Genomic DNA, 13,706 nt, shown 5'->3' on the forward strand with positions numbered 1-13,706 from the left:
TGTCGACGAACAATCACCGACACCATTAAGGTACTGATATCTTTAGTGACTTACACCATCGTCGTCTGGAAAAAAATTCCTGAATTCCCTATAGCCCCATGTGCCTCTAGTTAGCAAAATAATGCAATCTCACATTAATAACATTTTCTTAAAAGAAGTTTGAAGCTCTTCAAGCACTAATATACATTGTACATAATTTTACTAAGAAATGTTACAAACCACTATACTTACAAAGCAAAGTTTCCATTAGAATTATTTCTAATAATTGTATTTTATTTTGCTGAGCTTTTTAGCTTGCATGTGGCATGCTTTTAAAAAGAATTTGTCTTATCCTTTTCTGTTGCATAAATGTCATTATTTTGCATGTATTTTATTTTTTTGCTTTGATCATTAATGCCATTATATCATTGCATGAAATACACACTATTAGGAATCTAGAATCAGCATTTTAGAAGGGGAAATTGAACTACTTGAAGCGAAAATTTTAAAACAAGGTGATGCAATTTCGAATGGCTCTTTCTCTGATGGTGACAAAAGTAAAATCGAGGAAAATGCGAAGGAATTATTTTCAAAGGTACGTATTTTACAGCACTTGGAAGGCTTTTGTGATATTTGACCCTTATCTCATCAAGACTAGAGATATTATGTCAACTGATGTAGATGTTGCTTTCAGCAGCAACTTTCATTGTGATGTTAGAAAAATAAATTTCTAAAATGCAGAGTCATTGTTTTTTATAAGATTGAGTCTAAAGAGATTAATTGAAACTTTAGTTTCTAGGTATTGCAATTATGACATTAGGTAATGTAATGAGTTAGTTATTATTTGAAGTGAATAGTATAGGTAAGCTTTCAATAATTTTCGTTTGAAGATTGTTTACTGCGAATTAAAATTGAGACTTATCTGAAATTAAAATTTGATCTAAAATTAGTAGTTTCGAAATTATAATTTATGTTTGTTTCTGAATTTGAAAATTCGTACCTCTTTTAAATTTTGAAATAAAACTATTTTTCTATGATTTTTTTAAAGATATTGTTAGGCTAGAGACTATAAGCTGGATTAAGACTTTTTATAGATTATAAGATTGTGGGGCCCCCCCGCGTAGGTTTACGAGAGTTTTCCCTTCATTCCTTCGCTGTCGGGGTTCTGGTTTAACTACAATGCATTCCACTGTAAAATCGGCATCGAAAGTTTTTAGGTGTCCCCTTTTCTGAATATCTGAGGACCATTTTGTGGTACCTGCTTTCCTGGATGCCCTAAGCACGTGCTTATATTGTTTAATTTTTAATCCACCCCCGGCTTGATGTATGATGTTTTGCTTAAACCACGAACCACCTTTTGCTGATTATGGTTACGATTTTCTTCAGTGATCTTGCTCCTGTGAAATGTTTCTCGCGTAACTTCTGAATTTTTAGTTTTCACAAAACTTCTAGGACGCTACAACGAAAGAATTGAGTCTACTTCGGGGGATCCATCTGGGTCTTTGGATGTCCACATTGTGGAAAAAATGAAGATGGTTATCAACGAATTATAGATGGTTAAGATGTTTACTCGGTTAAACTAACTATGTGTTATTCGAGACTTCTTATCGGTATGCTTGATGATTAGTTGAAATGTGTATTGTTTATAAAAAAAAGTCCGTATTCTATTTTTAAAGTCGAGTCATTACAGACATTAAAAAAAATAATAATAATTATCCCAAATGGGCATTAGCCCAGAAGGGTGATTAGTCTCAAAACAGCATTTTGCATCGAATCGCTTTTCAAACTCTTGCCACCAAATATTATCACCCTATATTTAAAGAAACTAAATAATAAATAATCTACATAAATGTATACATGTTTCTCGCATTGCGCAAAAACAACTGTACCTAGAGTCATCAAATTTTGAATAACATAGTCCTCTACCCTAACATGGACACCTGGAAGCACGAATTTGTAATTTGTTTTATTGTCTATTTCATATTTTGTAAAACTTTAACAAATGTTTGATTAAATATCTCAACAATTTCAAAAGGAGCATTTGCAACACTGTAGGGAATTAAACTTTTCTATCTCCAATGCGCGAGACTGTCTATCGGAAATTCTAAAGACTGTCTATCGGATTATAGATAAAGGTATACTGATTTTAAATATTTTTAGTACAAATTTTTAGTTAAATATTTTTAGTGGTGTTAGCCCAAATGATCTCGAAACGTGTATGGGTTTGTAAATGGGGAGGGAACGCCAGTTTGGACGTAATATGAAATCTGAAAGCTTTAAGATTTTATTTTATTTTGTTTATTTGTTTTTATTATTATGTAAGAAAACAAATGCAAAATTCTCCGTGTTCCACGAGTTATGCGACAAGGCTTACAGAAGTAAGTAAATAATTCAATAATATAAAGGAAAAATAATGCAACAATAATACATACCAAGATTTAAAGAGAATAAGGAATATTTGTAATAATAATACAAATACTACTATAAAAAGTACACTGAAATATAGTAATAAAGTTATAATAATAATACTGTAAGGAATGCGTGAAGTAATATTATATGTATCATAATAATAATATGTGTATCATAATATTATATGTATCATAATATTTTATGTATCATATATATTATATGTATCATAATAATAATAAAAAATTATATCGAAAAATAATAATACGTAGATAAAATACAATAATAATATAATGATGTATTTAAAGAAAGATAATAATGCAATAGTACATAAAAAATAATAGTAATAATAATAATAATAAAAGCCTAAACAACAAATAAACTTGCCCTCAGAATTTTTGAGAAGTTCGGGGGGGGGGGAAACAGGAGGCCATCAAATGGAGAGATGCTTTAAACTCGTCCTAAACGTAGTTTTGGTACTCGCATATACCCTGCAGTGTATTAAGATATGCCCTACATCTTTTACACTATCCCCGCAAGCACAAAGTCCACTGTCCTCTCTATTAAAAAGAAATTAATAATTTCTTAAATTTCCATAACTAGGTAGTTTATAATTTGGCCGAATGTGCTTAAAACGCTGAAAAACTATTGGGGAGGGAAGATCAGTCATGTTGTTACCTGGGGAAAAAACTAGGGATAAGTAAGTTATCAAGCCTATATTATCCGTGAAAGAATGTTTATTTGTGAAGTAGTGTCATAATTCGAAGAAGCACAGTTATTGTGGAGATGACTCAGAGATTAGAAATTTTCACAGGGCCATCTTCACATAACAACTAGTAAACATAAGAAGTGAAGGTTCAGATGCACGTTAGGGGTTTCTCTTCTGTAAGGTATAAATCTTGTTGTCATCAGCTAAGCTTACGGAATAGACCTTTTGGCTAAAATCAAAGTGTAGTAGTTTCATACTACTACACTTTATAAATGATTCCAGTCCCTACTTAACATCTTTATCAATGACATGCCGCAGCCATCAAATGCAAAAATCGCTAAATGTGCTAATGATACTGTCGTCCTTACAAAGTCTTTAAAACCGCAACTCGCTATTGACAAACTAAAGTTCACAGTTAACAGCACTGATTATTAGTTCTAGACCTGGAGAATTAAATTAAACCCGAATAAATGTAACGTCACTATTTTTAGAAGATATAAAAGAATACTCCTGTCGACATTGATATTCAAATTAATAATGTGCAAATACCAATTAATAGCTCCATTAAATACTTAGGTATGCTCTTTGATGAAAATCTATTGTTTAAAGAATAACTATGAATGCATTACGAAAAGCTAACTCAGGGGTCATTAAACTCTTTCCTCTCCTACGAAGAAACTCGAAACTTCACATAAGAACAAAACGTATGCTATATCTAACTATGATTCGACCCATTTTACTATATGCTATTCCTGCCTGCAGCACTTTGCTAAAACCTATCGTAAAAAATTAAAAGTTTTCCAAAATAAATTACTAAGGATGATTTTAAACGCCCCATGGTATGTTCGGAACAAGCAAATACTTAAAGAAATGAAGATTGATTCCATACATGACGAAATACTTTCTGCTTGCCGTAACTTTTTTCCAGAAAATGCAAAATTCAGAATCCCACCACATAAAAGAACTTGTAAACTGTGACCCAACTGTTGAACATACTGGTCAAAACGCCAAGAACCATTCATCACAACCTAAAATGGTAAATTTTTATATGTTCCTCAAGCTTAAATCTTCAAATTCTCCAGCATCATTTCCGTGGTCAGCATTTGGGTGGGCGACCATCTACGTGACTGACACGGACGAATCATCTTTCTTGTGTGTTTACATTCTAACAGAGCAGGTTATGGACTCTTTCCTCAAGTGTTTACAAAGCAGATACTTTGTTCTTCATGTATTCATTTATTATCATCCAAAGCGGGTTACAGACTTTGCAATAACTGACTAAACAGGATTTGGGCTTAGTGCTTTGTATTGTGTATTTTCATCGTCAGATCGGTATAGTTTCAAATGTAAAATTACAGCACCAAATATTACAAGAAATTTGTGTTCTCCAACTCGAAATTATATTTTCATAGTAACTATAGTTTCATAGTTATAGTATTTCATAGTTTCACTGATGGCGTTCCCCCTACAAACAAGTCAAGCTCGTGATTAAATCTCTCGCTTTCAGTTAAAGACACTTTTAGTCGCTACTGGCGTCACTCGTTCATGGATTCGCCTTTTCAACGTGAGCATCCTGTGCTCTTAAACATTTAAATAACACCAGCGCCTTCGGGGAAAAACTTCAAATATATGTAAAAGCATATTTAAAATGCTAAATGCCTATTGTGTCCTGATGACCAATGACCAGTTGTCGGAAATAAAATACTTCCGACAACAATCAACAGTTTCCGACAGCAGTCAGTTTTCAGCCTTGCTCCAGCGTGTTGCCATTCAGTAAAGTGTAAGGTATTTAACTTTTAAATTTAATATATTTGTTATTGATTAACAAACCAAGCGACTAAAAAGCAACAAACGTAGTTCTCAAAAATATTTCTCTACTTTTTAATTTGATTGATTTAAATAAAAATGTCAAGATTGTAGATATATTAGGGTATTTTTTTAATGTGGTAGACCTGAAAAATGAGCAATGCCCTTGCCAGGACTCGGAACCACGGACCTCTCGAATACGCGTCGAGCGTGCTAACCATTACACCACGAAGGCATGCTAAGAAGGCGGGAGAATTACCGTATATACTCCCTCTTTTAAAGGGCGACTTGGGATTAGAGGACCCAATCGTGAAATCCTGGGACGGAGAATCATCATCCACCACCTTTTTTAGTTCGGGCGCCACTGTAGAGACATTAGGTTTTTTGTTTTTTCGAAGCAGGAGATGGAAAAGTGAGCAGTGCCGTTGTAAAGAATTGAACCACGGACCTCGAATACGCGCCGAGCTTACTGACCACTACACCACGAAGGCATGCTGAGAAGGCGGGAAAAATACCTTATAAGATATCTAATTAGAAATATTAACTAAATTTATGAAAATACACTAACTGATTAAAATCATTATATATTTTGTTCTTTCTTATAATTATTTTTTTATGTGGCCGGCCGCACCAGCGGCTAGTTATATATATGTGAATTATTTAGAACAATATTTTTCAGATGGAAGAGCTGAGGATAGAACTAAATAGAAGAGATCAAGAAATAATGGCCATGAATGCCAAGATGAAGACACTGGAAGAGCAACATCATGATTACCAACGGCATATAGCGGTGTTAAAGGAGTCTCTGTGTGCTAAAGAAGAGCATTACAATATGCTTCAGGCAGATGTAAATAACTTTAAAGTCTTAATTTTCTTTTTAAATTGTTTCATACCAGTTTTAAAAATGCATCGGAAATTCTCAGGTTTTTGATAATATTCCTTAAAAGTTCATCATAGGTTATGATATTATGTTATGTAAATAACTTTGCAGTTTTAATTGTAACCGTTTAAACTGTACATGTGAATTTTGAAAATGGCATTAAAATTTTTTCCCTTTTATTTTTTAAAAATTTATTTATACAATGCCTAGTATGTGTGTTTCGGGAAATTTGTTTTGCGAATAATTAATGGGTAAATAGTAACATAAATTCACAGTGAGCTAGAAAAACTCTTATTTCTGAACTGGGATCAAAACAATCATGTTCCAATCAATGCTTTTATGATAGATATAAACGATAACTGTCTTTAGATTTCGGTATTTGATTTTCACGGTTCCTGTTATCAAAACAGCATTTTAGTTTAAACTACTTTTAGATTTCTTACTTAAATTGCTTTAAATACAGCAGCAAAAGGCTCATCTTTCCCAGAAGATTTTCCCGCATGAATCCCGAAAGATACGACTCTAGATTATGTCGAACTTTACCCCTTTTCTTTTTGTTTCGCCATTTAGCAGAGCTTTCTTCAATCTTTCCACATTTTGGGAGCGAGCATCTGTTGTTGGATCACCAAAATTAAAATAATGTGTAAATTTTAATCACAGTTAAATGGCTGTAATCAGCTTTTTCAAGCTCTTCTGTTTTATAGCTCACCAGATATCTGAATATATTGCCGATCACTACGTGTATCACTTCGTGATCTATAGACGTCGATGTCAGTTTGCTTGCTTCCCGATATGGAACATGAACAACAGAAGACTCGCCACTTTTCTGGCATAACCCGCCGAATATCCAAACTGTTGTGGAAATACTCTGCCAGCGTTTTTTTTTCGTCGCATAAACAAGCTCTCGTCAATTTCAATAATTTTTCCAGACCCACCTATTTGTCCTTTCAGTTGCTGAAGTAAATCTAGCTAACAAATCTCTAATAAAATTGTTCCAGTCACTGGTGGCTGTGAGAAAAACCACTCATTTCTGCCCGACATGCAAGAATTTTTTTACAGTGATGTCGGTAAAGAAGACACCAGATACCTAACGATTGGAAATGGGTAATGTGGTCGGATAAATCACGCTACACCTTATTGCACTGATGTAAGACGTCGAATTTAGAAAGCTCAGAAAAGCCGTGAATTCATCTTGCCTTACTCGCACTGTGCAAGGGTCTGGTGGGACTATCATGATAAGGGGCATGTTCTACGGGCATGGAAGTGGTGTCCTGTTGTTCCTCGAGGGTAAACAAACAGCCATGAGATACCTAGATATACTGGCAGATCAAGTGCACCCTGCAATGTTGCATTTTTAGCCTGACGGCGACGGATTGATGCACGATAATGTAACTATACATCGTGTCAAAAGTCTTTAAAATTGGTTCGCTGAACATCAATCTAACTTCCAACACCGCCCCTGGCAACCGCATAGCCCGAATCTTAACTCCATAGAAAATGTGTCGGATATGGTGGAAAGACACATCCAACAGCACTCTTTCATCTAATTTACAAGATCTAAAAAGGCTTCATAGCCAATGCATGGTATCCTCTGGACGTAAATGCACTCCAGAAGCATGTAGACTCGATGCCCAAACGAATCAGAGCAGTTATCCTTGCAAACGGTGGTCCATTAAAGTATTGATCTCGGGTTTCTAATTGGCCAGTGTGTGTATCGTTAGAATTCAATGCATTAATAATATAATGAAAATTGTATAATAAAATATAACAATTAAGTAATTATAATAACAATTGTGAGACAATAACAATTATTTACTACGATTTATCACTAAATTATGTATATATATATAACAAAATTAAATTTTGAAAACATTCGCTTTTTTACCACTAAATAAATAAATCTACAAAATTAAACATAATGCAGTGAAAACAGTTAATTACAAATGATGATCATATTTCGGCTTAGATTAGTTAAAAGTAAGTTTTGCCTTAATTCTGTGCTCTTTGAACGCTGAGAAAATAAACAGGAAAAAAATAAGAATGGAAAATTCCCTACTACATACTTTATGTCCAACCTCCCTAGTTCATGAATAAATCGGTCCGAATGGCGCATGTATGTTTACTATCGTGGTTGCTATGGTCAAACTATACTTTCCTTAATTCAAAACATTTTTTCGTCCCTGACAGTTTTACTGGATGCTCCTGTAAGTTCTTGCCGCGTGATGCAGCGCAGGTACTGTTGAAGGGTTGGCATTCTTCTGTCTGACATAAACAATAAGCGAAGCCACAGTGTCTCCATGTCTTCATGTCATCTTACTAGATTTAAACTGATGATCTAAAATTCGGAAATTTCCGAAATTCTGTTCCGACATTTTCGAATATCTGACTTTATACTACATATTTTTCATAAAATAGTGTCTTGTTTATATTGATTATCATCATTTTCTCACTCTTTCATCAGGTGGAAGAATTGAGGGTACGTTTGGAAGAGAAGAACAAGCTTATCGAAAAGAAAACTCAACAAACTATGACCTCTACTCAGGAAAGGAACAGGTTACAACAAGAAGTGCAAGAACTCAGGGACCACATGGAAATTAAAGACAGAAAGATTAATGTTCTTCAGAGGAAGGTTTGAATGCCTAATCCATTTTAATATTAATTTATCTTTCAATTTTACAATTAAGAAACATTTATTATTTTTTAGCCCATAAAAGCTAATAGTCTCGAAACGGCATTTTGCGTTGAATCATTTAAATGCGATGTATTACTTTTCAGATTGTAGCCACCAAATATTAGAACCCTGTATTAACTGTATTATAGTTAAAGAAATAAAATAATGAAGAATCTGCGTAAATGTATGTATGTTTCTCGCATCATGAAAAACAACACTACCTACAACCATCAAATTTTGAATAACGTAGTCCTCCACCCGAACATGGGCACCTGGAAGCACGAATTTTAATGGTTGATTAACAAACTGAGCTATTTCAAAGCGAGCAGTGGCATCACTGTACAGAAAAAAAAAAAAAAAAAAAATTATCTCCAGTATATGAATTTTATGTGGGGTAAATGCGAAGAAAGCGATGTTTAAGAAATAAAGTTAAAAACACAGAAGTTAGTAATAAAAAGATAAAATAAACAGCGTATGTCATCTTAGTAACAAATACGAACAATATGATGAACTGAAAAAAGACTAAAAAAACTGAAAAATGTTATGCCAACACTTAACCCTTTCCGGCACGCTATCTTTTAAAGTTGGAGTTTTGATAAAAAGAAAGGTAGGATGTCTAATTAGGCCTAGAGGAGTACACAAGTAAAATTTTGTGAAGATAGCACTTATCTTTTCATTCTGTGTGTGTGCCCAAAGTGGCACACTGATTGAATAGAGCTTCGAAATGAGTGCTGAAATGAGCATTGTTGTCAATGAACTGACCGATGAGATGCAGAGCAACAAAGAATACAGACTCTCAGCTGTCCCAGATTATCGGTGAGCCCAGCCTGGGCACACCTAAGGTTCGCCGTTTGATTTTAGGCAAGATTTCAAGGTAAAAATTTAAAACTAATATAGAATAAGGTGATTAGCATACAGCCAAAAAAAATAACATAGAAATTTCTTTTCAAACAATTCCTTTTATACCCTAAAAAAATCTGGAAGATTTCTTTGAAAAATGAGGTTCTTAAAAAACTAAACATGGCTAAAATATATGGACTGGTTTGTGTTGAGCTGCCATCTAGTATAAACAAAGAAGGTTCAGAGTAACCTATAGTAACCTATAAATCTTTTTTCATTCAGTTTTTCTGTGCGTACAGAAGGAAAATTTTAGGTGTGTCCAGATCGGACACACTGTGCCGCAAAGGGTTAACGCTGCGTCAAGAATTTTAAACGTATACTGCTATGCTGCTTTTAAATTTTTTGTAATTTTGCTATTGAATTGTATATGGGCTAAGTTCGAAGAAAAGGATGCTTAATAATAAAACTAAAAAAGACAAAAAAAGGGGGGGTGTTATTAGGAGTGAATGTAACAGCAGTTTGGTAGACTGCGAGCTCAGCGAGAGCGTTAAATAACCTTAATAAACATGTTTGCTTGACCATTAAAATCTGAAACGTTTCAGATACCAATATGTTATAGAACGTCAATGGTGTGTTGATCTGGAGGTTATGTTAGGTATTTATAACCCACATATAATCGGAAGAAATTTATGAAGTTAATACTCTGATTATAATATTAAAATGGCTTATATTGTATAACTTTAAACTACAACATAAAAACAGTGAATAGTTGTAGTAACTTTATGCAATTGTTGAATAACATTGTACACATAGACATTTAATATGCTATATGGTAAACATCAGTGAAAATAATATCCTCTTTCTGCTTAAATGCATTATTCGAGAAAGATGCATGAACGCTATACAGCAGGAATGACGTATCTCAACATGCCTTTCGGCGTACTTCACAGCTAGTAGCAGTCTTCAGTTTGTCAGTCGTTCAGAAACGATTGGCAAAGATTCATTACTACTAAAAAAGCAGTCCGGAGCTGTCAAGTAAGAGAAAGATATGGTCAATTCAAATCGCCAAAGCGAATTGGGCAATTTGAAAATGTCTGCCACAGTACAGCCAAATCTGTACTTTTCTCTGTGTCATCCTGTATGTTGGAATGAAACTGTATCCAATAACTGTTTTTCCCATTTATTCTGACAATTTTTGTTATTCTGCCGCAATACCCACTGAAAATCTGTTACTGAGTCTGCTTGAGTGGAAGGCTTTCATCAGCGCAGTCAGGAAAGTGCACTGGTCAGTAGTTCATGGTATACTCCTAAAAGCTACCTGTCTTCGCGTCGCAACGGGGGAATAATCGTCCATCTATTGGGACCATTGCAGGTACTTAACTTCTTCGTCCTAAAAAATAGGACTTCTTATCGATTTTCCTGACTTTAGCCCAGCGGCTTTTCATCTTTTTCTTTAGCGACTTGCTTTCTCTTATTTAATTCAAATTCTTATAAACGATGTGTGGAGGGTAATTGTAATTATTTGCAAAGGTACTTCATAATCAAAATACCTCTTAGCTCTCCATAGCTGCAAGTATGCTACACATACACCATTCAATTCTAGCAAAGTTGCCAATTACAACTGATTTAAACAATATGCTCTGCTTTGTATAAAATTGTCACAGAGCAGCGCATATTGTATAAACTGTTACATTTATGTATTCTTATCAGTGTATCCGTGATCGTATAAACTCTTAGACAAAAAAAAAAAAAAAAAAAAAAAAAAGAAGAAGAAGACGCACCGAGAAGGAGTTATCCGAATGGGACGATAATCGGTAGAAGTGATGTACATGTACAGAAAAACAAATAATTACAGTTTGAGAAAAACTGGTTGATTTACTGAAGTGATAGAGCTTCTCAAAATGAAAAAGACAGTAATGCGTTTTTCCACCTCTAGCCCTTATGCAAGCAGTAATTCCGCTTGGCATCGATTGACAGAGATTGTGGATGTCCTCCGGAGGGATATCTTGCCAAATTCTGTCCAACTGGCACGTTAGGTCGTCAACATCCCGGGCTGGTTGGAGGGTCATACCCATAATGCTCCAAACGTGCTCAATAGGAGAGAGATTCAGCAGCCTTGCTGGCCAAGGTAATGTTCAGCAAGCACTAAGGCAAGCAGTAGAAACATGTGCAGTGTGGGGACGGGCATTATCTTGCTGAAATGTAAGCCCAGGTTGATGTGACATGAAGGGCAATACAACGGGCCTTAGAACTTCGTCGACGTACCGCTGTGCTGTAAGGTTGTGACAAATGACAACCAAAGGGGTCCTACTATGAAATGAAATGGCACCCCAGACCATCACTCCTGGTTGTCGTCCTGTCTGCCGGAAGACAGTCAGGTTGGTATCACACCGCTGTCCGGGGCGTCTCCAGACTCGCCTTCGCTGGTCATTGGGGCTCAGTTCAAAGCGGGACTCATCACTGAAGACTATTCTACTCCAGTCAGTGACATTCCAGTGCGAATGATCCCGACACCACTGCAAACGAGCTTGACATTGTACAGCGCTCTATGGTAGTCAGCGCAAGGGGCGTCGTGACCTCAGCCCCATTTCTGTGAGCCGTTCATGAATGGTCCTTGCGGTCACTGAAGCACTAATTGCACGTACAATCGATGATAATGATGCATCAGGGCCTATGAGTGCCGCTCTGACGATTGCTCGGTCTTCACGTTCTGTCGTTTCTCTAGCCCTACCGCTTCCTTCTTGACGCTGTGTGCGGCCATGGTTAACCCATTCCTGCCAACATCGTCTAATAGTGGCATCGCTCCTGCTCAATTGTCGAGCTATTCGCCGATAACGAACGAACGAACTCTTTGAGCACAACTACACGACCTCTCTCAAATTCTGACATCCGCGCATGTCGTCCGCGCACCCGTATGCGAGGCATAGTTTCTGTCTACCAGAGTACATGGAATGAAATTCGTGAAGAATTTATGACCTGGAATTGTAATTTCTCCTTAATATCCTGCCAGTTGCGCAGATCAGATGCGCTGTAGCGACAACTGTTCATTCATTAGCAGCCAAAATGTAAAATTTTGCATTTTCTATCGAAACCTGTATGCATATCGATTTGTGTCGAATTCGCTTTATATCTTTTCGTTGCGTTCGTGGTGCGTCTTTTTTTTTGGGGGGGGGGTCTAAGAGTGTATAATTAATCAGAAAACTGTTTATTGATTTATTGAAAAATCTCTTAACTAAAAGTTAATGTAATATTTAATTTGCTTCTGCATGTGGAGTATTATTCATTAATGAATTTTTAATTATTAATATTCATGTAGATTGAAAATCTAGAGGACCTTTTGAAAGAGAAAGACAATCAAGTAGACATGGCCAGAGCTCGACTGACCGCTATGCAAGCACATCACTCCTCTTCTGAAGGTGCTCTTTCCAGTTTAGAAGAAGCCATTGGGGACAAGGACAAGCAGATACAGCAGCTGCGAGAACAGAGGGATCGAGCCGAACAAGAAAAGAACGAAGAGAGGGAGTTGCACGAACGTGAAATCGCGGAATTCAAGATGAAAATGCACGGGATGGAAAGCGACATGGAGAAATTACAGGTGAGGTTAGAAAAAGCAGCCGCCGAGAAAGATCGCATTGAAGTTAAACTTGAAAATTCCCAGTCCGAATTAGGTCAGGCTAGGGCTGAGCTGGAGAAGATGCAGTCCGAGATGTTGAAGCTCCAGAGTGAAACGGAGCGAAGCCGCAGTGAGCTTGCTAGACTTGCCTTAGAGAATGAGAGAATACGAGAGCAGTCTGAGCGTTTAAAATCCGATCTTGATAGGTCTCAAAATACTTTCGGGAAGTCTCATGTATACCAGACTGAAGAATATGAGCGACTCCAAGATCGATTAGAAAAGGCACAGACTGAACTACGTAGAGTTCAAGCTGAGTATCGAATGCATCAAGCTGAGCAGGATCGATCTCGTGGGGAAGTCGAGCAACTTCAAGAAAAAATTGAACGGTCTCAGGGTGAAATCTACCGTCTCAAAGCCAAATTGGAGAATGCTCAAGCAGATAAGGAAAGCATACAGGAGGAATACGATCGAGTGCAAGCGACTGTAGCTCGTTCTCAAACCGAAAGGGATACAGCATTAGCTGAAGCAGAAAAGCTCAGAACAGAACTTGACCGTGTTCAAGCTCTGCTTTCGAAAAGTCAGTCACAACACGAGAAGACACAATCAGCTCTTGATAAGGCTCAGATGGAAACTGACCGTATTCAAGAGAAGCTAGATAAAGCGAATGCAGAAATACGTCGAATGCAAGCCGAACGAGAACGGGCCCAGTCAGATTTGGAGAGCCTTCAGACTCAACTGAGCCAAGCGCAGATGAACACTTTAAAATTCCAGAAGGAAAAAGAGATGATTGAGATGGAGGCTG

General features: G+C 36.3%; 1 protein-coding gene across 1 annotated transcript in view; it reads left to right on the plus strand.

Moving 5' to 3' along the window:
• The window catches only part of LOC118196388 (uncharacterized), a 310,238-nt gene that overhangs the window by 250,415 nt on the left and 46,117 nt on the right, over positions 1–13,706 (plus strand). Inside the window, exons 6-9 of the mRNA XM_085818940.1 lie at positions 431–574; positions 5,580–5,747; positions 8,242–8,409; positions 12,608–13,298. Of these exons, the coding sequence (XP_085675066.1) occupies positions 431–574; positions 5,580–5,747; positions 8,242–8,409; positions 12,608–13,298 (1,171 nt within the window). The remainder of the gene's footprint in view (positions 1–430; positions 575–5,579; positions 5,748–8,241; positions 8,410–12,607; positions 13,299–13,706) is intronic.

This window comes from Stegodyphus dumicola, chromosome 6 (genome assembly GCF_044657685.1).
Source record: "Stegodyphus dumicola isolate Sdum_Otavi_A_Nest chromosome 6, ASM4465768v1".
NCBI lineage: Eukaryota > Metazoa > Arthropoda > Arachnida > Araneae > Eresidae > Stegodyphus > Stegodyphus dumicola.